General features: G+C 69.0%; 6 protein-coding genes across 15 annotated transcripts; 3 read left to right on the top strand and 3 right to left on the bottom strand.

The window, feature by feature from the left end:
- Positions 1-14: 14 nt before the first annotated feature.
- On the bottom strand, positions 15-2,718 carry LOC138690456 (RNA-binding protein 4B-like). Of its 4 annotated transcripts, XR_011329260.1 has the most exons (4): positions 2,307-2,718; positions 611-1,309; positions 351-429; positions 134-152 (listed from the first exon to the last, which is right to left on the bottom strand). XR_011329260.1 is itself a non-coding variant. In XM_069809457.1 (3 exons), the coding sequence occupies exons 1-3, from the start codon at positions 2,716-2,718 to the stop codon at positions 137-139; spliced, it is 507 nt and encodes a 168-aa protein (XP_069665558.1). In that variant the 3' UTR covers positions 15-136. The 4 variants fall into 4 exon arrangements, 3 of the variants coding, with proteins under 3 accessions (XP_069665558.1, XP_069665556.1, XP_069665557.1); XM_069809457.1 differs by lacking the exon at positions 611-1,309 and having other exon boundaries at positions 15-152; XM_069809456.1 differs by lacking the exon at positions 134-152 and having other exon boundaries at positions 337-429.
- Positions 2,589-24,270, bottom strand: LOC138690458 (RNA-binding protein 4B). Of its 7 annotated transcripts, none has more exons than XM_069809460.1 (4): positions 24,152-24,270; positions 22,233-22,654; positions 19,799-20,497; positions 18,398-19,015 (listed from the first exon to the last, which is right to left on the bottom strand). In XM_069809460.1, the coding sequence occupies exons 2-3, from the start codon at positions 22,642-22,644 to the stop codon at positions 19,806-19,808; spliced, it is 1,104 nt and encodes a 367-aa protein (XP_069665561.1). In that variant the 5' UTR covers positions 22,645-22,654; positions 24,152-24,270; the 3' UTR covers positions 18,398-19,015; positions 19,799-19,805. The 7 variants fall into 7 exon arrangements, with proteins under 7 accessions (XP_069665566.1, XP_069665561.1, XP_069665563.1 ...); XM_069809462.1 differs by having other exon boundaries at positions 18,398-18,593; XM_069809461.1 differs by lacking the exon at positions 24,152-24,270 and adding an exon at positions 24,126-24,149.
- Positions 3,537-6,152, top strand: LOC138690457 (putative nuclease HARBI1). Its single transcript, XM_069809458.1, has 2 exons — positions 3,537-4,904; positions 5,619-6,152. Exons 1-2 carry the CDS (start codon positions 4,160-4,162, stop codon positions 6,008-6,010), a joined length of 1,137 nt encoding a protein of 378 aa, XP_069665559.1. The 5' UTR covers positions 3,537-4,159; the 3' UTR covers positions 6,011-6,152.
- Positions 6,258-8,235, bottom strand: CCDC87 (coiled-coil domain containing 87). Its single transcript, XM_069810653.1, has 2 exons — positions 8,222-8,235; positions 6,258-8,008 (listed from the first exon to the last, which is right to left on the bottom strand). The coding sequence occupies exons 1-2, from the start codon at positions 8,233-8,235 to the stop codon at positions 6,451-6,453; spliced, it is 1,572 nt and encodes a 523-aa protein (XP_069666754.1). The 3' UTR covers positions 6,258-6,450.
- CCS (copper chaperone for superoxide dismutase) lies at positions 8,306-10,856 on the top strand. Its single transcript, XM_069809467.1, has 8 exons — positions 8,306-8,408; positions 9,322-9,394; positions 9,482-9,619; positions 9,701-9,878; positions 9,992-10,052; positions 10,138-10,215; positions 10,458-10,561; positions 10,649-10,856. Exons 1-8 carry the CDS (start codon positions 8,373-8,375, stop codon positions 10,812-10,814), a joined length of 834 nt encoding a protein of 277 aa, XP_069665568.1. The 5' UTR covers positions 8,306-8,372; the 3' UTR covers positions 10,815-10,856.
- On the top strand, positions 11,109-16,865 carry RBM14 (RNA binding motif protein 14). The gene is made up of 3 exons (XM_069809454.1): positions 11,109-11,576; positions 13,996-15,628; positions 16,130-16,865. The coding sequence occupies exons 1-3, from the start codon at positions 11,231-11,233 to the stop codon at positions 16,335-16,337; spliced, it is 2,187 nt and encodes a 728-aa protein (XP_069665555.1). The 5' UTR covers positions 11,109-11,230; the 3' UTR covers positions 16,338-16,865.
- Positions 24,271-24,516: the final 246 nt, after the last annotated feature.

The following is a 24,516-nucleotide window of genomic DNA, read 5'->3' as shown; positions in this document are numbered from 1 at the left end:
GGGAGGAAGATGGGGCCGGGGGGGTCCCATCCTCGGGGAGGGGGGCAGTGAGACCCCAGGGGGTGCAGGGGGCAGGTCTGGGGAAGATCCGTACAAAAAGGGGGGGCGCAGGCGGTGGGGGGGGGCGAGAGCTCCATCAGAGGCCGCCGGACCTGGAAGAGAGCAGAGAGGTGAGAGGGGGGTGGGCGCTGGCCCAGGGACAGGGGGAACAGGCGGACGGAGAAACAGGGACGCAGTGGTGACGGTGGCGATGGCGCCCGCTCTGGCGAGGGGGGGGTGGGGTCCGCGGCCCCGGTGACGAGGGAGGGAGCGCGGCAGTGACGGCAGCGGTGGCCCGGGTCACATCTGACCTGACACGGCGGGATCCGGGCCAGGAGGGGGAATCCGGGGCATCAGCGAGTCCCCGGTGGTCCGCCGCGGCGTCGGTTCCTGCCAGGGGAAGGCTCATTACCCGCCAGCACCGGTGTCACCAGACGGGACCGACGGCCACCGCGGTGCCCGGTGTCGACCCAGTGTCCCCGGCGAACGCCGCTCGCCCTGCGGCACCAGGTGGGAGCCGAGCTCCCTCGTCAGCCGCGCCGGAGCCGGCCCACCTGGCATCGGCGCTCACCTCCGGCTCAAAAGGCAGAGTACCGCGCCCGCTCCCCGTAGGGGTCCCGCTCGAACCGCTGCATGTCGTAGAGGGAGGCCCGGGCCACCGAGGAGACCGGCGACAGCTGCCCACGCTCGTACGTGTACGCCTCTCCGACGGTGGTGGCCGCGGCGGCCGTGCGGCGCAGGGGGCTTCTATCCCGGGTGTAATAGGTGGAGGAGGCGGCCGCCGCGGCGGCGGTGGCGGCGGCGGCGACGGCGGCCGCCGCGCCCGGGGTCGGCAGCAGAGCTCTATCGTACGCGTCTAGGGTGGTGGGGATGCGACTGGCCATGGCTGTGGTGGCGGCCATGGCCGAGGACTGGACCTGGGAGTACTGGGCGTACTGGGAGTACTGGGCCATGGTCTGCTCCGCGTAGGCGTCGTACGCAGAGGCCGTGGCGTAGGAGCGGACGCGGTAGCGCTTGTAGTAGTCGGCCATCCCGCCGTACGCCTCATCGTAATACACGGTCTCCCCATAGCCCGCGGTGTAGGGAGTGCGCACGGCTCCGTACTGCTCGTTATAGGCCTCGGCAAAGTCCGCCACTTGCCCCGGGCGATCTACCGGGCACTCTTTAGACCAGTGCCCTTCCTTCCCGCAGCGGTAGCAGCCGCTCTTGTCTCCCATCCCGGGCGCCGTCCGGAGCCGGCTGGTGGACAACTGCACGCGCATCCGCTTGCCTTGAGGAAAGAGACGCGAGAGGGGAGAGGCTGTGGTTAACCGCGGCGGTAGGGAGGGCGGCCGGCGCCGGCCGGCACCTCTGTGGGCAGGGAGGGAACCGAACCGCCTCTGCCTGCACTGGCGACCCTGTGCCCCGCAGGACAGGGGGGGTTCGCCACAGATTCGGGCGGCACCGTGAGCCGGGGCAGAGGAAGAGCCGCCCCGGCACCACTCGGACACGGGAAGCGGCACTCAGGCACTGACACGACACTGCTGGGCACTGCCTGTCCTGCACCAGGGTCCACCTGCAGCTCCCCAGCTCCGGTTTTCCCTTCATCGCCCTTTTTCCCCCCAACTTCGCAGCCTGCCAGCGGCACAGACCGGAGCAGGGATGCCCCACAGGTCCCCGCTGCGCCACAAGCCCGGGAAGAGGTCCCAGGGGCGGAGCTCAGAACAAACCTGCCATTTTTGGAACAAATCGCACCCTTTTCCTAACAAAAACCACTGCTGCGGAACCGCTCTGTGTCCCGAGACAAAGACACCGCGCCAACACCGACCCCGCGGACAGATCGCCAGCCGAGCGACACAGGAGGTAGCACAGCACTGCCGGGAACGTGGTGGGTGCTGGCAGAGGGACACAGCTCTCTCTGAAGCCACGTGCCAGCACCACCCGCCCCCCCAGGAGCCAAAGCCCAGAGTGCCGAGAAGATAAAAAAGGCACCGAATGCTCCTGGGGCTGGAACGTGGTAGCGGTCGCGACCGCGCTGGTCACCCCTTGCAGCATCAGCTGCCGCGGCCACCGCGCGCGAGGTCTGGCACCAGGTGAGCAACAGTGGCACGGATCTGGCCCCATGCTGGCGGAAAACCCTCGTGGAGCGGCACCAGGGAGAGCAGAGCCAGAGCAGGATCTCCCCTGTGCACCAGGATGGCCCTATGCCTTCCTCTCCTACCTGACCTGCTTCCTCCGGGCCCAGCCCGGCGCTACCTATCCCAGCCCAGGGCTGTGGCCCGGATCACCTTGGAATTCGGTGTTATCCAGCCCGCGGATGGCCTCCACCGCGTCCTCCGCCCGCTCCATGTGAACGAAGGCATAATCCTTGACGATGTCGCACTCGATGACGGGGCCGTACTCCTCGAACTTGGCCCGCAGCTCCAGGTTGGTGCAGGCGGGGCTGATGTTGCCGACGTGCAGTTTGGTGGAGGCCTTGCTCTTGTTCTTGCTGGCCTCCACGTTGATGCAGACGCCGTGCAGCTTGTGGTGGTGCAGGTTGCGGATGGCGTCCTCGGCCGCCGTCTTGTCCTCGATGTGGACGAAGCCGTAGTTCTTGATGATGTCGCACTCCAGCACCTTCCCGTACTGCTCGAAGAGGGAGCGGATCTCCTGCTCCGTCGCCTCCCGCGGCAGGTTCCCGATGAACAGCTTCACCATCTCGCCCAGCCTGCGACGGGGGAGGACGGGGAGGGGGGGAAACGGCATCTCAGGGGGTGGCTCAGCCGAGACACTTCCCCCACCATCCCCGGCTTCACAGCGAGGGGCCGGAGCTCACCCCCGGGCCCAGACCCGCTCCCCTGCCCTGGAAGGGGCCTCTCCCTGCGGGCACGGCCGGGGGAAGACCCCCACCACCCTCCTCCGCGGACTCTCCGGGCGGCTGGGAGCCGTCCCAGGCCCCGGGAACACGAAGGGGTCAGCCTGGGCGCGGGGTGAGCGCACCCCACGGCTGGGACCCCCCGTGGGCCCCGGCTCCTCTCAGACGGGCCGGAGCGGACCCCGAGCCAGGAACCCTCCCCACCCCCACCGGGTCCCGAACGGAGCCCCGTTCCGTCCCGGTCCCCCCCCCCCGGAGCCGCAGGGCCCGGGCCCTGCCCGGTTCCCCCCTCCCCAGGCCGGGCCGGGCGGTCTCACCGCGGCACTGCGCTCCCTCTCGCCGGGACGGTGACGGCGACAAAATGGCGGCAGCTTCGGCTCCGCCCCCGCGGCTCCCCTTTCCCCCCGGAGACCCGCCCACCACGCCCACTGATTGGTGGAGATCGGACGGGGGCTCGACACGATTGGCCGAGCCGCCGCGGCGGCACCTGCCCAACCCCGCGCCGAATGACGTCGCGCGCCGGAGCACCGCCCATCCGCCCGTTGGCCAATCGCGTGTGAGCGGCGCGCCGGAGGTGAGAGAGGGGGGCCGGAGCGGGGAGGCGGGACCTTCCGGGCACGTGAGGCTAGCGGCGGCCAATCGGGGCGGGGAGGAGGGGCGTGGCCTGGCGGCGCGGCGAAGGCCGGCGGGGTCGGAGCGGCGGGAGCGGCGGAGCGGGGTCGGCCGAGGCGGGGGCTGGGGTGACCGGGACCCACTGCCCCCACCGGTATCGGGACCGGGACCTGGGCCAGGACAGAGCGGGCAGGCCGCCCCTACCGGCACCGGGACCCGCAGGCCTCACCGGGACCCCCCGCCCCCGCCCGCCCTTCCCGGGGCCTTGCCGCCACCGGGACCCCCGGCGACCGGGGCCGGTACCGTCCGGCCCCTACTGGGCCTAGCCCCGCCCCTTCGCGCCCCGCCCCTTCGCGCCCCGCCCCTCTCCCTAGAGCCCTGTCCGTAGAGCCCCGCCCCAACCTAGAGCTCCGCCCCTCTCCCTTAGGGTCTCGCCCTTCACCTTTGAGCCCGCTCCGTATAGCCCCGCCCCTCCCCCTTTGGGCCCCGCCCCTCCCCCTTTGGGCCCCGCCCTTCTCCCCAGAGCCCCGTCCATAGAGCCCCGCCTTTACCCCGAGGGCCCCGCCCCTCTCCTTTTGGGCCCCGCCCCTCCTCGCCCAGCGCCGTTCTGCGCGCAGCCCCGCCCCTCCCGCCGCAGCCCCGCCCCTCCCGCCGCAGCCCCGCCCCCGGGCCATGTCGGAGTCGGTGCTGCTGCTGCGGCGGGTGCGGGAGCGCGGAGCGGGGGGGGCGGGAGAGTCGGCGACGAGCGGCGGGGGTCCCGGGGGGGTCCCGACCCCCCGCCGCAAGCGAGGCCGACGTCGTCGGTTCTACCCTGAGCACCGGGTGTACCGGGCGCGCTGCTCCTTCCTGGACCTGAGCGAGGAGCAGGTGCTGCGGCGTTACCGGCTGGACAAAGCCGCCATCGCCGGGCTGTGCCGGGAGCTGGGAGCCGACCTGGAGAGCCTGACGGGTCGCAGCCACGCTCTGCCGGTCGCTGTTAAGGTCACCTCCGCCCTCACCTTCTTGGCTTCCGGCTCTTTCCAGACGGCCACGCGCGACAGCACCGGCATCAGCCAGTCGGCCATGTCCAACTGCCTGGCACAGTTCTTGGAGGCGTTGCAGCGGCGGGCGGCGCGGTACATCGCCTTCCCGCCGACGACCGCTCGCGCCGGGACGGTCGCCGGCGCCTTCCCCGGGGTGTTGGGTTTGGTGGGCGGCATGCACGTGGCGTTACGGGCTCCTTCCGAAAACGAACCGGCTTACCGCAACGCCGGCAATTACCACTCCATGAACATGCAGGTGGTGTGCGACGCCGCCGGCACCATCACCAACGTCGTGGCCAAATTCCCCGGTTCTTGCCCCAACGCCGCCGTCCTGGAAAATTCGGCCTTGGCTCGGCTGCTGGAGGGGGCTCGGCCTGACGGCGCCTGGCTGCTGGGTGAGGCGGGGGGGGGTGGTGGTACGGGGGGATGGGGGGTCCCCAAGAGAGGGTGCCATGGCCCCAGAGCTGCGGTGACAGTGCGAGGGGTGGTTGGGGATGCACGAGGGTCGGGGGGGGGGGTGTCTGGGGGTGATTTGGGGGTCTGGGGGGCTCTGGGGGTCATTTGGAGGTCTCAGGGGTGACCCGGGGGTCTGGGGGTGACCTGCGGGTCTGGAGGAGACCCCGGGGGTCTGGGGGTGATTTGGGGGTCTGGGGGTGACCTGGGGGTCTGGAGGAGACCCCGGGGGTCTGGGGGGCTCTGGGCATCATTTGGGGGTCTCAGGGGTCACCCGAGGGTCTGGGTGAGATCCAGGGGTCTGGGGGTGATTTGGGGGTTTGGGGGTGACCTGGGGATCTGGGGGAGACCCGGGGGTCTGGGGGTGACCTGAGGGTCTGGGTGAGATCCAGGGATCTGGGGGTGATTCAGGGGTCACAGAGGTGACCTGAGGGTCTGGGGGTGACCTGGGGGTCTGGGGGGGTCTGGGGGTGACCCTCAGGCCCAGGGGACCCCCAAACCACCCCCCCACCCCGGAACCGGGGGGACGCACCCGCCCCACACCATCGCGCGTGCCGCAGCCCCTTTGCCCTGTGCCACTCTCCCCCCTGGGGGGGGGGGGGGTGTCCCCACCTCTCTGACCACCCCCCTTCCATGTGCGTGTCCCCCCCACCCAGGCGACCGGAGCTACCCGCTGAAGCCGTGGCTGATGACGCCGATCGCGGCGCCCCGCGGCGCGGCGGAGGAGCGGTACAACGCGCTGCACCACCAGGCCTTGGCCGTCCTGCGCCGCACCCTCGCCCTCCTCAAGCTACGATTCCGCTGCCTGGACAAGGGGAGGGGGTGTCTGCAATACGCCCCCCAAAAAGTTTGTCAGATTTTTTTAGCCTGTTGTATCCTCCACAACATCGCCCTACGCCGGCGCATGCCGTTGGAGCTGCCCGAGGGGTTGCCCCCCCCCGAAATCGAGCCCGACCTACCCCTGCCGCCCCCCCACGGGCAGACGTCCAGCGAGGCGCGGGCCGTGCGGGCCCGCATCGTCCAGCAGGTCAAGGACGGCCTCGGCTGAGACACCCCCCCCTAAAATCTGGGGGGGCTCTGGTCCTCTGAGGGGTGTGTGGGGGAACGCTGAGCCCAGATCCGCCCCCCCGCCAAGGTTTACGTCGGGGGGGACACAAAAGTGGGGGGCAGTCCCCGTCCTCTACAAAGGGGGGGGGTCCCCCTGTTCCTTGCAACAAGGGGGGGGGGGGTCGCCATTCCCTACAAGAAGGGGGTGTCCCTCCCTGCTCAAGGACAAAGGGGGGGGGGTCCCTGTGTCCCCCCCCAGGGGCTGCCGCATCCTCCAGTGCTCCCCATTTCGGCGCTGACCTCCCCCCTCGCCTTGTCCGCGCTCGTTTTGGGGTGAATAAACGTATTTTTTCAGCAGCGGTGCCTGGGTGGGGTTCAGGTGCCGGGACCCCCCAGCAAGGGGAGGGGGGGACCCCCGCAACGCTGCACTCCCGCGGTTTATTAACACCCCGGCGTTTCGGCACCCGCCGTGCCGGAGGGGGGATGCTGTGGCTGCCCCCCCAGGGCAGCCTGGAGAGCCCCGGCGCGGCGGCGCTGCTGCAGCTGGTAAAGCATCTCCACCGTGTCCCGGCGCATCTTCTCGGCGTAGGGACGTCCCCGAAAAGTCACCGTGTCCCCAAAACTGTCCCTCAGGCGTCGCAGGGCAGGCGACAGCCGCGCCTCGCACCGGGCCAGCGCGGCATGCAGGCGGCCACGGGCACGCGCCTCCCCAGCACGTTCTGTCGCTGACGCCAGGCCCCCACGGAATAAGCGTCCGGGGTCAGAGCCGCGCTCCTCCAGCCGCTCCAGCTGCACCAGCAGCAGCTCCCGCTGCAGGATGCCGTCGGCTGCTGCCTCCCAGGCCTCCAGTGCTGCCGGCAGCCGCGCCAGGGCCCTGACGGCACCGTACTTCACCGCCATCTCCAGCCTCTCCCAGCTGGGGACACCCAGCACGGCCCAGAGCCGGCACAGGCGCCTCTGCAGCCGCTCCAGCCCTGCCGGTGCCGGTCCCGGCAGCACCGGCTTCCACAGCCCCTTCTCGTACGGCTCTGCCGGCACTGGCGCCGTCTCGTGGCGGGGCTGTGGGGCTTTCACCGGCTCCTCCTCACCGTCACCATCATGCAGGTGGAAAATGGCATGGAGGAAGTCGGAGCCGGTGGCCGCGACAAACTCAAGGTAGTCATCAAAGAGGTAGGCGCTTTGCCGCAGCCTGTGCCAGCCGTCCCCGTGCTGTGGCATCTCACCGGCGTTTTGGCGTTCAAAGAGGCAGACGCTTTGCTGCTGCCCGTGCCGGCCACCCCCATGCCACGGCATCTCACCAGCATTTTGGTGTTCCCGCTCGCCCATGGGGAGTAGATCCGCCACGGCAGCTGCTGGCTCGACCAGGGGATCGCAGTGGAACTGCAGCCGCTCGGCGGGGAGGGCCCTGCCCCTGCCCAACTCCTGGTAAAGCTCCTGCACGCCCAGGGGATCCGGCCCGGTGTCCTCCAGCCCGGTGTCCTCCCCAGCATCACAGCACAGCGGCGGGTGCAGCCGCAGGGTCACCCCTTCGGCGAAGGCCCTGCCTGGCAGCACCCACGGCCCGGCCACGCTGGGCCACGGGAGCAGTCGCTGGCTGGGGTGCTGAGGGGCCGGCGGGACCCCCAGCTGCGGTGTTGGCAGCCGCAGACCCCGGAGCTGCCGGAGCCGCGCGTCGTCCTTGTTGCGGCGGGTCAGAGCCGCCAAAAGCGGCGGCAGCAGGCATGTGGCACCCGCCTCCCTCCGCTCCTCACTGGCCTCACGCCGCACCAGCCGCAGCAGATCCGCTGTCACTGCGAGGGCGTCCGGTGGGATTTCGGGGACCGGCTGTTCCCCATGGGGCATCACCGGGGATGGCGGCGGCGGCGACACCCCCGGCAGCCGCCGGCCCCTCCTCTGCTCTGGCAGCGAGTGGCGGCGGCGAAGCCCGGCGGTGCCAGCAAGGCTCTCGGTGGCGGGGGGCTCCGGGCGGGGGGCGCCGGGCGCTCCGGGGGTCCCTGGGCTGGTGGCGGAGGCCGGGGGCTGCAGATCAGGCCCCCCCCAGAGCGCTCTGCAGCCCCCCCCAAACCCATGGGGAGGTCTTTAGACCTGCCCCCCCCTCCCCCGAACCCCCAACCCCCCCCCCCCGGGGACCCTCAAACCCCCCACTCCACCCCGGCGGACCCCCCCCGACCGCGAGCACCCCCCCCGGCCCCGGCGGGACCCTGCGGCCTACCGCGCTGTCGCCATGGCGACGGCACGCCGGAAGTGGCTCTACCGCCAAATCCCTCCCCACCCGGCTCATCCACTTCCGGTCCGTCCCCAGTGAGGTCCGGCCGCCCCCCGTGACCCCGCGGGTGGTTCCGGGGCGGGCGGAGTCTGCGGCCATGGCGGCGCCGGGGCCGAGCGGGAGCAGCTGCCGGGTCAGGGCCCCTTGCACGGGAGCTTTGGGGGTGCAGAGCTCTTTGCAGGGGGGTGGGTGGGTATTTAAGGCCCCTTGGGGGGGAGTTTTGGGGGTTCAGGGCCCAGGGTCCAGGGTTTGGGGGTGCAGGGTCCTTTACACGGGAGTTTTGGGGGTGCAGGGCCCCTTGCAGGGGAGTTTTAGGGGTGCAGGCCCCGGGTACCCACATTTGGGGGTGCAGAGCCTTTTGCAGGGGAGTTTTGGGGGTGCAGGGCCCTGGTTACAGGAGTTTTGGGGGTACAGAGCCCTCATTACATGAGTTTTGGGGTTGCAGGGCCCTTTTCAGGGGAGTTTCAGGTGTTTAAGGCCCCCTGCACAGGAGTTTTGGGGGTGCAGAGCCCTGGTTATGGGAGTTTTGGGGGTGCAGGGCCCCGGGTACCCACGTTTGGGGGTGCAGGGCCCCTTGCAGGGGAGTTTCGGGTGTTTAAGACCCCCTGCACAGGAGTTTTGGGGGTGCAGGGCCCCTAGCATGGGAATTTTGGGTGTTTAATGCCCCTTGCACAGGAGTTTTGGGGGTGCAGGGCCCCTAGCATGGGAATTTTGGGTGTTTAAGGCCCCTTGCACAGGAGTTTTGGAGGTGCAGGGCCCTTTGCAGGGGAGTTTTGGAGGTGCAGGGCCCTGGTTACATGAGTTTTGGGGGTGCAGAGTCCCTTGCAGGGGAGTTTTGGGTGTATAAGGTCCCTTGCATGAGAGTTTTGGGGGTGCATGGCCGCAGGCACCCACGTTTGGGGGTGCAGGGTCCGTTGCACGGGAGTTTTGGGGCTGCAGAGCTCTGGTTATGGGCATTTTGGGAGGAGTGCAGGGCCCCAGGCACCTGCTTTTGGGGGTGCAGGACCCCCTTACTGGGTGCTGACCCCCCTCCCCTTTCCCCGCAGCTGGAGTTCGCGGTGCAGATGCAGTGCCAGGGCTGCGCAGACGCCGTGCGGTCGGCGCTGCGGGAAGCCCCAGGTGAGCCCCCCCATGTTCCCCAGCAGCCCCAAAGTTGGGGGACACTCCACTTGCCCCCCCCCCATCACCTCCTCTCCCTCCCCGCAGACGTGCGGCTGCTGGAGCTGCGGCTGGAGGCGCAGACGGTGCTGGTGGAGACGACGGCGGCGGCCGAGCGGGTGCGGGAGCTGCTGGAGAAGTCAGGGCGCCGGGCGGTGCTGAAGGGGATGGGGGGCTCTGATGATGGTAAGCAGGATTTGGGGGTGTCGGGGAGGGGAGGGGGAGACACGTGCGCGGGATTTGGGGTGCTGACGCGTCTCCCCGCAGCAAACCTGGGGGCGGCAGTGGCAGCGCTTTCCGGCCCCGGCACGGTGCGGGGCCTGGTGCGGTTCCTGCAGATCTCGCCGACGCGGTGCCTGGTGGACGGCGCCATCGATGGGCTCCCACCCGGTCCCCACGGGATCCACGTCCACGAATTCGGGGACCTCTCGCGCCCCTGTGACAGGTAGCGCAGTGGCGGGGGGGGGGGCCACGACATGGGGATGGGGACGGGACACCCCCATGTCTGGGGGTGCAGGCACCCCGGTCTCACCCTGTGTCTCCCCCTCACCCCCACAGCTGCGGGGGCCACTTCAACCCTGACGGCGAGTGCCACGGGGGACCCCAGGACCAGCACCGGGTGAGCCGGCGGCTGCAGCCGCTCCGTGGGGCTGGGGGGGGGCTCCCGGACCCCCCCTCACCGCCCCTGCTGTGCTCCACTGCAGCACGTCGGGGACCTGGGGAACATCTGGGCTGATGCCGAAGGCAAAGCCAGCTTCCGCATGGAGGACTCGTGCCTGAAGGTGAGGCTGTGGGGGGGGGCACGGAGGGACCGGCCCCCTCCCATGGCTGTGGGGAGGGTCTGACCCCGGTTCCACAGCTGTGGGGGGTCCAGGCTGCACCCCACGGCCATGGGTAGGGTCTGACCCCGGTCCCACGGCTGCAGGGAGGGGGTCTGGGCTGTGCCCCACAGCCATGGGGAGGGTCCGGCCCCAGCCCCACGGCTCTGGGGGGTCCTGAGCCCCCTCCAACTCCCCCCTGCCAGGTCTGGGACATCATCGGGCGCTCAGTGGTGGTGGACGCGGGCGAGGACGACCTGGGCCGGGGTTCCCACCCGCTCTCCCAGGTGACGGGGAACTCGGGGCCAGGGTGAGTGTGCAGGGGGGGTGTCTGGGGGTCTTTGGGGATGGGGGGGGGCTGCTCACCCCCTCACCTCCTCTCTCCCCCCTCGCCAAGGCTGGCCTGCGGCGTGGTGGCCCGCGCGGCCGGGCTCTTCCAGAACCCCAAGCGGGTCTGCTCCTGCGACGGCGTGACCCTGTGGGAGGAGAGGGACCGGACCACGGCAGCCCCTGGCCCCGCTGCAGCTTCCAGCCCCACGGCAGCCCCGGCCCCCCACCTCTAGGAGCCGTCCCAAGGACAGCAATAAACGATAACTCGCTCTGCAGCCTCCGCGGCTCTCGGGGAACCGGGGTCGGGCGCTGCTCGTCCCCGCGGTGCTCGGCGCTGCGCGTTCCGCGGGCCCGCAGCGGCCCCTTTAAGGGTGGGCGTGGCCATCGCGCCGCCCGCCTTGGGGGCGGGGCCCGCGCGACGGTGGGCGGGGCCCGCGCAGGCGCGGTGGTGGCGGCGGGAGAGCGGAGTGGGCGGGGGGCGGGAGGAGCGGGCGGCGCGCAGGCGCGGTGGGGAGGGCGCGCACACGGCTGGCGGCGCGCAGGCGCAGTTGTGCGGTCGCCGCTCCCGCTCCGCGCTGAGGAGACGCCGCCATTTTGTGAGGCCGCCGCGCTGAGCTCCCGCTCCCCTTTCCCCGCCGCTGCCGCCACCATGCGTCCCGGCATAAAGCTCTTCGTGGGCAACGTCCCCGAGGAGGCGACGGCGGAGGAGCTGAGCGAGCTGTTCGCCGGCGCCGCCGGGCCCGTGCTCGGCATCGCCCTCATGAAACAGTTCGCTTTCGTGCACCTCCGGGATGAGGCGGCGGCGGCCCGCGCCATCACCCAGCTCAACGGCCACCAGCTGCACGGTCGCCGCATCGTGGTCGAGCCCTCTCGGCCTCGGCCCACCAACACCTGCAAGATCTTCGTCGGTAACGTCTCGGCCGCCTGCACCAGCGGCGAGCTGCGCTCGCTCTTCCAGCAGTACGGCACCGTCGTCGAATGCGACGTGGTGAAAGGTACCGGACCCGCCGCCGCGGACGGGGGCTCCGCACAAGCCTGTTCGCCTCCCCCGGGGCTGCCCCGCAGCCCTCGCCGAGCTCAGTCCCCGCCACAACTGGCTCGCCGCTCACCTCCGTCCTCGGAGCCGCTCCGGCCCCGCTCTTGGCTCGGGTGACCCGTGTTCCGTCTGCCTGGCTGCGGCTCCCCCCCCTTCCCTACCTCCCCCGGCTCCACCGCCCCCGGCCCGATCTGGCGGCGCCCCCGCGCATGGAGCAGGGCCCTGGGTCTCCCTGCTGCCCCCCAGCCGGAGCCGTGCGAGCCCTTCTGGGTTCCCCAGAGCCCATCCCTCCCCTCTGCCCCGTTAAACGCCCCCCCCCCGGGGTGCGCTCTCGCCAGCCTTTCTAGCCAGGCCACGTCCTCCATCCTCGCCTCCCCCCAGTCCGGGCAGGGGTAACCCGCTGCTGCTGCCTCCGTAATTCTTCCCTGACATGAGGCGCTTCCCTTCCCCGTCCCGCTGCAGCTCTGCCATGGCTTCACCTCCACAAACACGGTCCGACATGGAGCTAGCTGCTCCCCCATCACTCGAGGCGGGAGAGCCGAAGCCCATAAAAAAAACCCCCACGCTGTCAAACTCCCGAGGGGGCTCGATCGGCTCCACATCGGGGACCCTGCAGTATGGCGTGACCAAGGGGATGGTGTCACCCCACTTTCCCCCTGACCCTGATGGGAAAAGGTGTCATCCCCATGTCACGCAGCCAACACAGCCGCTCCCCGAGGTGCCTGTCCCGTCCCGTTCCACCCCCCTGCCCCGGCAGCGTCCCAGCCGGCTTCTCCGCCTCCCGGGAGGGTAATGTTGTTGCCTCTGCTCTCTCGTCCCAGGTTGCAGGCCCACCGGCTCCGTCCCGCCAGGACGCAGCTTCCCAGCGGAGCCCGTCAGAAACCACCCCAAACCCACACCAAAAGTTTCTGGCATCCCCTTGGCCAGTGGCCGATTTGTGGGGTCCCCCAGAGAGGGGTGGGGGTGCTGCGGCTGCCCAAGGGGGCGGCAGGAGGGCTGGGGGGGTGAACGGAGGAGACATCTCCTCCTTAGGCTGCTGGAGTGGGATATGTGGATGTGGGATAGGAGCCAGGGAGGGGCGGGATGGCAGAGCAGAGGGGGCATGCGTGGGAGAGTGGGTGAAGCGGCACTGATGTTTAGCTGGAGCTTGAGGTGCCAGGATGGGGTTTGCTCAGCGAGCGATGCTCTAAGCATGCCGTGCTCCCTCGGATGGGCTGCCCTGGCCGAGCCGTATGCTGGCCTTCTGGCCGTGGGCTTAAGTGAGCTGTTGCCAGTGGCACTGGTTCCGGTGATTCCTGGTCCAGGACTGCAGGGGGGATGCCACGGGGTTGCTGAGAGGAGCCGCCCTTCCGCCCCATGCCAGCCTCCCGGACCCGTCGTGCCACGGGGGCAACCCCCCAGCTACTGCAGTGGCATCTGAACCCCGAAACCGTTGGCCTGAGAGCCACGGGCGGCTGCCAGACCTGGCGTGGGCACAGCGTCGTGGCAAGAGCCGTGCTGGGGGACGGGCAGGTTGCCTGCGGTGCTGCGGGTGACCCGCTTTCCTGCCGCAGACCCGGCACGGTCACTCTGGGTCCCACTTCTACCGCTCCTCGCCTCGCTCTCCATCTCCTTTCCGACGCCTCTCTGCTTCGGTGCCGCGTTTGCGCCGTGCTGCTCGCCCGGCTCCTCACCTTGGCCCGGGTGCTCGGCTGGGTGTGCGGTGCCGCAGGTTGTGCTCGGGTGCTCTCCTCTTCCTTCTCCCCCCTCTCCTCTCCTTCTCCCCCTCCCCTCATCCTCTCACTCTCTCCTGTCGCTGGCGCTCCGTCCCCCTCGGCACGTCTTGGTGTCTTGGCGGGCGCTGGCCCTCTCTGGCTTTGCTCCGCTTACTGGTGGGACAGCCTGGCTGAGGCCATGGCACTGGCGGGGCCGCATTGCCCTCCCGGGGCTCTTGGTCCCCAGGTGCCAGAGGACTGGTAGGGAGGAGTTGCCGTTGGTGAGGGGCTGCCGTGCCGTGGGGCAGGGTGCCGAGCTCCCTCGGCGCAGGGAGAAGCGGCTGCGGTGGGCGCAGGCAAAGGGAGGGACAATGCGGGGGAAAACAGAGCAAAAAAGTGGTGATGGGGTGTTCCTGAGCCAGGGGACGCCAGGCGGGTGGCTGGGCTCATTAGGCTCCAGCCAAATTAATGGTGGGGCGGAAGCAAACGAAGGTGGTTCTGTCTCTTCGCTGCCTGAGCAGCAGCAGCAGCGGAATGGGGCCGGCAGAGCCCGTCCCGGCGCCTGTCCCGGCGCTGCTGAGCCGCACGCTGCTGCGGTCCCGGCGAGGCTCGATAAGCGTTCGATCCTGTAACGAATTGTCTTTTCTCCCCCCACTGATAACCCTCTGTCTGCTGCTTTATCAGACTATGCATTTGTTCACATGGAGAACGAAGCAGATGCAAAGGTTGCCATCGAAAACCTTAACGGGAAGGAGGTGAAGGGGCGCAGAGTGAACGTGGAGCTCTCCACCAACGTCCAGAAGAAGGGCGCGGGCCAGGCCCTGCCGCCCGCCCTCGGCCTCGACAAGAACAAGAGGATCGGCCTGGAGTACCGCGAGAAGTTCCAGCCCAAGATCGAGGGCTTCGACCAGCAGCGCCGGGCGGCAGACGCCGCCTTCCCCTCAGCCGCCACTGCCGGCTACACCGCCGCCTCCTCCCTGTACGATTACCAGCAGCGCTTTGGCACTGGCGGCGCCGGCAAGTACGAGGCTTTTGAGGCGCAGGCCAGGCCGGCCTCCCCCTCCTACTTCGGGAGGGACCGCAGCCCCCTCCGGCGCTCCCCCACCCGGGCTGGCTACGCGGCGGTGACGCTCCCCATGACGGCACAGCCGGCTGCCTACCGCGCCCAGCCCTCCGCCTCGCTGGGGGCCACCTACCGTGCCCAGCCCTCCGCCTCCCTCGGCGTGGCCTACCGCCCGCAGCCCACCACCGGCCAGGCCGCCTCTTACCGCGCCCAGCCCTCCGCCTCACTGGGCAGCGCCTACCGCTCCCAGCCCTCCGTCTCCCTCGGCGCCTCCGGCGCACAGCCCGCCGCCAACTCCCTCGGCTCCTACGGCGCCCAGGCCGCCGCCTCCTACGGCGCGCAGCCCGCTGCCTCCCAGCTCTCCGGCTACAGCGTCCAGTCCGCCGCCCTGGCCTCCTCCTACGGGGCCCAGGCCGCCTCCGGCTACTCCGCCTCTTACAGCGCCCAGGCTGCCGCTGCTGCCTACGGCGCCCAGGCCGCCGCCGGCCCTGCCGCCTCCTACGGTGCCCAGGCTGTGGCCACACACGTGGCCTCCTATGGCGCCCAGGCCGCCGCCGGTCACGCTGCCTCCTATGGCGCCCAGCCCGTAGATGGTCACGCTGCCTCCTACGGCGCCCAGCCCAGTGCCGCCCTCTCAGCCTCTTACGGCGCCCAGGCCGTGGCCGCGCATGCCACCTCCTACGGCGCCCAGGCGGTGGCCGGTCACACCGCTGCCGCCTACCAGCCCGTGGCTGGCCACTCGGCCTCCTACGGGGCCCAGCCGGCGGCCGCGCTCTCTGCCTCCTACGGGGCCCAGCCCGCCGCCGGCCACTCCGCCTCCTACGGCGCCCAGCCTGCCGCCAACCTGCCCGCCTCCTACGGCAGCCAGTCCGCCGCCGCCGCGCTCTCCGCCACCTACGGCGCCCAGGCGGCCTCCTCGCTGGCCGCCTCCTACGGCAGCCAGGCCGCCGCCGCCTCCTACAAGGCGCAGGCCTCCGCCCCGCTGACGGCCGCCTACCGGGCCCAGGCCTCCGGCTCGATGGCGGCGTCCTACCCGGCGCAGCAGGCCTCCTCCGCGTCGCTGGCGGCTGCCTACCGAGCCCAGCCGGGCAGCGCCTACGACGGGCCAAGCCAGCTGGGGCAGCAGGCGGCTTCCTACCTGGGCCTGTCGCAGGCCGCTGCCGTCGCACCGCCCTACGAGCGCACCCGCCTCTCCCCGCCTCGCAGCGCCGCCTACGACGACCCGTACAAAAAATCATCCGCTCTGGCAAAAAGGTACGGCGCTGGGCCGGGGACGGACGGCCGCGCGACTCGCTCCACGCCGCCCCGGTGGATGCCGGCGCCTGGCTCGGGGCTTACTCTTGGTTCCAGCGCGGCTCGCTAATGCCGGGCGTGCAGAAGGGCAGGCGCCACGTGCCGGCCCGTGGGCGCGGTGGCTCTGCTCTCACGGCGCAGACCCCCGCGTAACTCCCTCCCCCGGCTTCCTGGGGGGGCACGCGCTGCGGGATGGGGATGGGGGCTTCGTCCGGGGCGGGGGGAGCCGGTGACACGCGCTCGCTGGCGGCCGGGCCTCCCTTGGTGCCCAGCGCCTGACCCGCGGGTGTACCGGGCGCCGCTTCTCCGTCCCGAGGTGCCGGCTTTGCCTGCAGCGCTGCCTGCCCAAAGCCCGGCGGTGTTGTGCCGCCATGGCGCGTCCCCGGGCAGGATGCGGTCGCCGCCAGCGGCGGATTCAGGCAGCCTCCCCCTCATTCACCACCTGTCTCTTCTCTCGACCAGGTACGGTTCCGAGCGCCGTCTGTCTGACCTCTCAGATTACCGCCGCTTAGCAGACTCGCCGCTCGCGTACCGCCGGTCGCCGACAAAGTCCCCGATGGATTACCGCCGCCTTCCAGAAGCGCATGCCGATTACGCCCGTTACTCGGGCGGCTACGGCGATTACCTGCCCGCCACCCGCGTCCACTCGGGCTACCAGCGCCGCCTCTGAGCCGGGCGGCACCGGGACAGGGTGGGGGGTTAAGGCCGCTTGCGTCGCCGCGGGCACGTACTCGGTGCTCCGCCTCACCGCCCGCCGCCGCACCCGGCGCAGTCCGCCGCCTCCGGCCGTTGTCCCCAGGGCAGGGACGGTTATTTTTTAGCTGCTTTTTCTTTGTTCTTTCTCTTTTTTTGAGTTTTTTAGAAGGATCTGCGCTTACGGTTGGAAAGTGTGCTGCGCTCCCACGGGGGGAGCAGGCAACGAGCGCGCGGGTCACCAACCTCTGCCTCTGGCTCCTGCCGTAGCATCGGAACTGTCTCTCGCTCGTGGCACGCGTGGCCATCAGCACCACTGGTGCTTGGTAGCGGTTTATAACCTGAGCGATTGCTGCCACCGAGCGGAGCCCGCGCTCTTTTATACCACGAGTTCCCCTTTTTGGGTTTATTTCCCCTTTTCCAGCATCAGTCCGCGGCGCAGCGCTGGGCTCAACGCAGCAGCGAGGTTTTGTACGACTAAATAAATGCTGGGCTCTTCACCGTTTCCCAACCGTCTCTCGTCTGGTTCTTTCCCAGCCTGGTGCTTCGGGGAACCAGCCGTGCCATCAGTGCCACCGCCGTTCTGGCGAGGGGCCGATACCGCTGGCACGGTGACATGGCCAGACCCATGGAGATCCCTGCTCCTGCCCTTGGCTATGGCGGCCAATTCACTGACTGCCTCAGAAAACACTATTTTTGTGTGGTTGGGTCACCTGGCGCTGGTCCCAGCTGCAGCCCCAGCACCTGTAAGTGCTGGAGCCACTTTTCCGCTGTAGAGGAGGCAGACTCGGAGCACGAGCAGCATTTCACTGGTAGCAGGAAGCGCCGGAGCATTCCCCATGGCACTGCTGGACTCAGGCAGCAGCGGCCCGACTGTACGCTGTGGTAAACGCACACCATCACTGGTGCCCCAGCCCCTAACCTGTGCTTGGTGCCTTTTTTTGGGTGGGAGTGGCTGATTTTGAGAGGAGAAGCCACATGTGCACAAGAGCGAGGTCGGTGTTTGCTCCCGCCCTGGTTTGGCCGTGGCGGCCAGTCGTGTGTGTATCGCTCAGCGCTGCTGGCACCGTGTGGCAGAGCCAGCTGCCAGCTCGCCCTGGCTGGTCATGCCGCCGCAATGGCCATTAAAGTCTCTGAAAGCGTTTTCTGTCGCATCATCTCTCCCCCGAGCCAGTGATGGGTCACGGTGTACTCCTGGTTGGTTAACACAGGTTGTGCCATGGGGGGAGGACAGCTGCCTGCTGCTGCACCTTATTGCCTGGCTGGGGCTCGTTAACCACTGTGGTAATTAGCTGGGCAGAAGGGTCTAACGCTTCTCCCCCTCGTTTTCCAGGGCAGCCACCGGGGGACACGCACCCTCAGGTCCCCGGACTGTCCCTGAGCCCACCCCGGTGACGGAGGAGCCTGCGGGTGATCACACAGAGGCAATTAGCGGCTGATGAGATGGAGGCAATTAGTGGAGGCAGAATCGCCCTGGAAACGCAGCAGCTGACGGCAGGCAACGAGCTCGGGGCTCCCACTGCAAAACCCCAGGGCCTGGAGAACAGCCAAAGGGCTGGGACGTCGACGAAGGCACGGTCCCGGGCCTAATGTCATTACTTAATGAGCACCGAGAGGCAGGGGGAGCAGCACAGGCTGTTTGGGGACTAACGAGCCAGCCCTGGGCAAGTTAATTAGCAGGTAGTTTCAGAGGTGCTGCCCCTGAGGGAGAGGAGGAAGAGGAAGGACCCCAGTGGGGTGCAGGGAAGGTGGGGGTGCACAGGGGCACCAGGATGAGAGCTGGGGGCCGGGGGGGGGGTGTCATAAAAGCAAGGCCCCGTTTGTTAGCTAGGGCAGCACAGGGCCCTGGGGTCCCCTTTCAGGTGGCTGCCCCCCCCCCAGCTCATCTGCCCCTTCATTTGCAGCACAGACCCCCGTGGGGAGCCGGTCAGCAGGCAGGGCTGCAGGCAGCACTGGTAAGTCCAGGAGGTTACGAGCTGGGCTGGGTGCGGGGGGGAGTTGAGTCCAGAGAAATAACCGGTGCCGGAGCCAGCGGGGTTTGTTAAAAATTTGAGTTTTATTTTACCGGAGAGTGGGGTTGGGGGACGCTAAACGCCACGGGGGGCGCGGGGTGAGCTCCAAACACAAGGTCGGCCCTCCCACGCCAGCGCGGTGCAGGGGGAGCGCGGCGTGGCGGCCTTGAGTCAGCTACGTCATTTCGTATTAAAAAGCTACGAGTGGATTTATTCATCCTCTTCAAAATAAAGAAAAAAAAAGAAAAGAAATAATAATAAAGGAAGCTCCAGCGAGGGAGCGAGCCGCTCCACGCTGGCCGGGGGCAGGAAAAGCAAAGCAAAGCAAAGCTGGTGCTGCGGCTACAGCTGCAGTTACGGCTACGGCTACTCTCGCTCACGACCTGAGCCTAGACCAGCTAGGGGAGGGGTGGGGGCCCCCAAACTACCTGAAAAGCAAATCCTGGCAACTGAGAATGGAAAGCTGGGGGAGGGGGGGGGGGCGTCAAGCTATTCTGACCAAGGCTGGGAAGAAGCTGAGCGTCCGTTAGGAACAGACTCGTTAGCTGAACCCGGCTGCACTTTGAAGCCCGGCGCAGCATGAGACGCGCGGTGCCGATTCGGTGTGCGACGGGAACCCGACGTCCAGCCGCAAATATCTTACCTGAAAGAGAAAAGCAGAGTTGGCGCAAAGCGCCTGGTGCAGGTGCCAGTCCCCGTGCCGGCCGGGACCGTGCCGGGGACCGCACAGAGCCCCGGCTGGCACCCGGAGGAGCTGCCGGCTTCCTGAGAGCAACCAGAATCCTGACGCAGCGGCAGTGGGGGGCTCTGTGGCTGCTCCGGGCTGGAGGGATGCCAGGAGCCCCCACGGCTCCAGCTCACCTGCAGCAGTGTGCCAGGGGAAGCAGCCATCCCACGCCGGGGTGGCAGCCTGGCTGCCGGCGGCTTTTACCAGGCAGAGCCTGGGAGCCATCCCCAGACAGGGGCGACTCCCAGGGGATGCGCGTGGCAGCCATGGCACACGGGGCTGGGGGCTCTGCGGGAACCCCCCCACCCCACAGTGACTGTGCCGGGACGGCACCTGGGCACAAGGGCTTGGCCCCGACTACGGGGGGGGGGGACATGCTAATTAAAGGCAGCGGGAGCCCCGAGGGCGAGCCACTCGCAGGCAGCAGCACCAATTGCCACAGCAAGTCCTCGCCGTCCACCCTGCGCCGGGCAGAGCTGCCAGAGCCGGCGCCTGGGCTTTAACGCCCGGCAAGACCCTGTCTGTTTCACCGCGACCCTTCATCCCGGCTCGCATCGAGACGCAGACGCTCGACTGGCACAACCAGGGGCTGGGGGATGCACACCCCGTTATCTCCAGCAGCCGGGGAACCCCCCCTGCGGTGCCCAGAGGCACCGCCGGTTGCAAGGCGCCATGCGCCAGACCTGCCAACACGCTCACCTCCGGCTCAAAAGGCAGAGTACCGCGCCCGGTCCGCGTACGGGTCCCGCCCGAACCGCTGCATGTCGTAGAGGGAGGCCCGGGCCACCGAGGAGACCGGCGACAGCTGCCCACGCTCGTACGTGTACGCCTCTCCGACGGTGGTGGCCGCGGCGGCCGTGCGGCGCAGGGGGCTTCTATCCCGGGTGTAATAGGTGGAGGAGGCGGCCGCCGCGGCGGCGGTGGCGGCGGCGGCGACGGCGGCCGCCGCGCCCGGGGTCGGCAGCAGAGCTCTATCGTACGCGTCTAGGGTGGTGGGGATGCGACTGGCCATGGCTGTGGTGGCGGCCATGGCCGAGGACTGGACCTGGGAGTACTGGGCGTACTGGGAGTACTGGGCCATGGTCTGCTCCGCGTAGGCGTCGTACGCAGAGGCCGTGGCGTAGGAGCGGACGCGGTAGCGCTTGTAGTAGTCGGCCATCCCGCCGTACGCCTCATCGTAATACACGGTCTCCCCATAGCCCGCGGTGTAGGGAGTGCGCACGGCTCCGTACTGCTCGTTATAGGCCTCGGCAAAGTCCGCCACTTGCCCCGGGCGATCTACCGGGCACTCTTTAGACCAGTGCCCTTCCTTCCCGCAGCGGTAGCAGCCGCTCTTGTCTCCCATCCCGGGCGCCGTCCGGAGCCGGCTGGTGGACAACTGCACGCGCATCCGCTTGCCTTGAGGAAAGAGACGCGAGAGGGAGGCGATCAGTGAGGCCGCACTGAGAGCGTGGTCACAGCCACGGGCGCCAGCGGGCAGCGGGATGGGACCGGCCGCTGCCCCCACCTCCCCCCCACCCCGCAGCCGCGCAGCCTCCGACGGCGCCGGGCACCGCGGCAGGGAGCGACCCGGCGCAGGAGGAGCCCACGTCGGGCTTGAGCGGGAGCCGCCTGCCAGCCGCCGGCCACCCGACTTACCAGGAAGGCGCCGCTGGGGACAGGGCTCTGCTGGCGAGGCTGAGCGCTGCCCGCGCTGGCCACCCCAGGCTAAGCCAGGACAGGCTCCGGCGGCTCAGCCAGCCGGCGAGCTGCCGACTACCCCGGCAAGCAGCCAAAGACGGCTTTCTGCCGGCAACCGGCACACGGTAGTGCTGCCACAGCAGCCCGGGGACAGCCCCGCATCAACGGCAAGCTTCCCGCCGGAAAATGCGCCCGCCAGCACGCTCCTTGCGGCGGCCAGACGGATGCGACACCGGACAACCACCCCGGAGCAAACGAGGCTTCGGACGGGGGCCGGCTTCAAGCGCGGCATGAGGCAAGCCAAGCGCAGCCGGGGGCATTTGGTGGTCCCGCGGATGCCCCGCAGCCAGGGAGCTCCGGATGCGGCTGCACCATCCCGGCTGGAGAAGAGTTTTGGGGGACACCCGGAATCGGGGCAGCGGGGTTTGCCAAAACCCCAGCGGGAACCAGGAGGGCCAAGCCCAGCCCCACCGCCGCTCGGGGTGAAGCACCGGACGCCTCCCTGCCGACCCGGCCCGCCCGCCGGCACCGCTTCCGGAGAGGGGACGCGCTCGCCATCAGCGCCACGCCGCCGAGTCTCGGCCGCGAGCTCAAATCCGGACGCTCGGCCCCGCCGCTGCGTTCGCGCGAGAGGCCGAGAGGAGGAGGCTGCCAGCGAAAGCGCCCGCGCCGCGTCTCGTCTGGGAGCCGGGCGAGGGCCCGGGGCGGCACGTTGAGAGCCCGAGCGAGCAATGCCGCGTGCTGCCGGCAGCGGGGACACGGCCGGCGCGGGATCGGGCGCCTCCGCTCACCCTCTTACCAGGCAGGGCAACGCTACAAGGGCGGGAGGCAGCCTGGCTTCACGCCGCGCGGGTGGGACCCGCTGCTCCGGCCCGGCAGGACCAGGCGTGGCGGCCGTCGGCACAAGAGTTGGGACTTCGCCGTCGGGATCCTCCTGCGGGGCGGCCGTGCTGGGTTAAGTCAGAGATGGATCAGTCCCGTCCTCCCCCGGCCCAGCCCCAACTGTCCCTGCCCTCGCTCTGGCTGCCGTGGCCACACCGGCGACCGGGAAAGCAGCACTGGGGCTCGCCGGACAGGAAAGCGGCTGTGCCGCGCCGGCTTGGCCCTCGTCGCACCCTGCACGGCACGAGGGGAGCCGGAGTGCAAAAAAAAAAAAAACAAAAAAACCCCTCATTTGCACTTAATTCCAGCGAGGGGGAGGGCGGGTGAGCCTGGCGGTGCTGCTCTGCCACAGAGCTGAGCGCGGTGCCGGCTGCGGTCTCGCCGAAGATCGCCGGCGGGCCGGTCACCCCGGTGCTGCTGCTGCACCCCCAACCTGCGCAGCCGGAGCTGGGAGGGAGCGAAAACATCTTAACGGGAACATGGGGAATCCTCCCGGAGACCCCTGGGGCTCAAAGTGCCAGACCCATCCCCGCTCCCCATGGATCTCGGCCGCGACCCCGGCGCGGATCACCTTGGAATTCGGTGTTATCCAGCCCACGGATGGCCTCCACCGCGTCCTCCGCCCGCTCCATGTGAACGAAGGCATAATCCTTGACGATGTCGCACTCGATGACGGGGCCGTACTCCTCGAACTTGGCCCGCAGCTCCAGGTTGGTGCAGGCGGGGCTGATGTTGCCGACGTGCAGTTTGGTGGAGGCCTTGCTCTTGTTCTTGCTGGCCTCCACGTTGATGCAGACGCCGTGCAGCTTGTGGTGGTGCAGGTTGCGGATGGCGTCCTCGGCCGCCGTCTTGTCCTCGATGTGGACGAAGCCGTAGTTCTTGATGATGTCGCACTCCAGCACCTTCCCGTACTGCTCGAAGAGGGAGCGGATCTCCTGCTCCGTCGCCTCCCGCGGCAGGTTCCCGATGAACAGCTTCACCATCTCGCCCAGCCTGCGACGGGGGAGCGGGGGGTGGGGTTAGTGCCGCCGAGACGCGCCATACGGGGGGGGCACAGACCCCCGCAGGGCTGTGCCCCCAAACACCCCAAATCTCCCCCAAGAAACACACCAAACCTCTGCCCTCCTCTCCCCACAGGACTGTGCCCCCCCAAAAACCCCTAAAAACACCCCAAAACCCTGCCATTGTGCCCCCCACAGGGCTGTACCCCCCCAAAAAACCCTAGAAACACCCTAAACCTCTGCCCTCCCCTCCCTGCAGGGCTGTGCCCTCCCAAAAACCCCTAAAAACACCCCAAAATCCTGCCTGCCCCCCCCCGCCGGGCTGTGCCCCCCATAAAAACCCTAGAAACAATCCAAAACCCTGCCTGCCCCCCCCAAAACCCCTAGAAACACCCCAAAACCCTACCTGCCCCCCTAAAAAAACACAGAAACACCCCAAAACCCTGCCTGCCCCCCCTTGCAGGGCTGTATCCCCCCCAAAAAACCTAGAAACACCCCAAAACCCTGCCTGCCCCCCAAAAAAAACCTAGAAACACCCCAAAACCCTGCCTGCCCCCCCCCGCAGGGCTGTACCTTTCCCAAAATTCCCTACAAATACCCCAAAACCCTGCCTGCCCCCTGTGCAGGGCTGTACCCTCCCCCCAAAAACCCTAAAAACACCCCGAAACCCTGCCTGCCCCCCCAAAAACCCTACAAACACCCCAAAACCCTGCCTGCCCCCCCCCCAAAAACTAGAAACATGCCAAAACCCTGCCTGCCCCCTGCGCAGGACTGTGCCCCCCCCCCCCCAAAAACCCTACAAACACTCCAAAACCCTGCCTGGTGCCCCCAAAAAACACTACAAACACCCCAAAACCCTACCTGCCCCCCCCAAAAACCCCTAGAAACACCCCAAAACCCTGCCTGCCCCCCCCAAAAAACCCTACAAACACCCCAAAACCCTGCCTGCCCCCCAAAAAACTAGAAACACCCCAAAACCCTGACTGCCCCCCCAAAAACCCTAAAAACACCCCAAAACCCTGCCTGCCCCCCAAAAAATCCTAAAAACACCCCAAAACCTTGCCTGCCCCCCCAAAAAAAAACTGGAAACACGCCGAAACCCTGCCTGCCCCCCCCGCAGGGCTGTGCCCCCCCAAAAACCCCTAGAAACACCCCAAAACCCTGCCTGCTCCCCCCCACCGGTCAGAGCCCCGCCCCAAAGCCTACAACCCCCCCTCCGGACCCCCCCCCCGGAGCCAAGGCCCCGCTCCCCCCCCCGGGCCTTCCCCCCTCCCGCCGCCTTCCCCGAGGCCTCTGAGCGCCTCGGCGGGGCCGGGCCCGGGCCCAGGTCATCCCGCTCGCCCGGCCCCGCCGGTAGCGCTCCCTGCCCGCCCGCCCCCCCCACCAAAACTTGTCGCCCCCCCATCCCTCCCCACCTTCTCACACACACATCCCCCCCCGGCCCCGCCGTCCCCTCCCGGTACCGGCGCCGCCGCAGCCCCGCCCCCACCTGCGCCCCGTCCGCCGCGCGGTCCTCACAAAATGGCGGCGGCGCTACCCAGCTCGGCCTCCGCCTCCCGCGGTCCCATTGGGCAGCGGAGCTGTCCGTCAAACGGTCACCGAGCACCGTCAGCCTTCCACGGCTGGCATAGGTGGGCTCGCCCACGGGGTCGCCGCAGCCAATCATGGGTGGGAAGGGGCGGGGCGATCTGTGGCGGAGCGGTCCATTGCGGCCTCCGGGGGGGGGGGGGCGCGCTGGGGCGGCCCATTGATGGCGAGCGGGGGGGGTGGGGAACCCGCGGGATGCTGGAGTCCCGTACTGGGAGCACTGGTGTGACCCACGGGCATCCGCCCCGCCCATCCCCGAGCCCGTTC

This window comes from Haliaeetus albicilla, chromosome 22 (genome assembly GCF_947461875.1).
Source record: "Haliaeetus albicilla chromosome 22, bHalAlb1.1, whole genome shotgun sequence".
NCBI lineage: Eukaryota > Metazoa > Chordata > Aves > Accipitriformes > Accipitridae > Haliaeetus > Haliaeetus albicilla.
The sequence above is the reverse complement of the archived record's forward strand: the minus strand, read 5'-3'. Positions and strand labels throughout refer to the sequence as shown.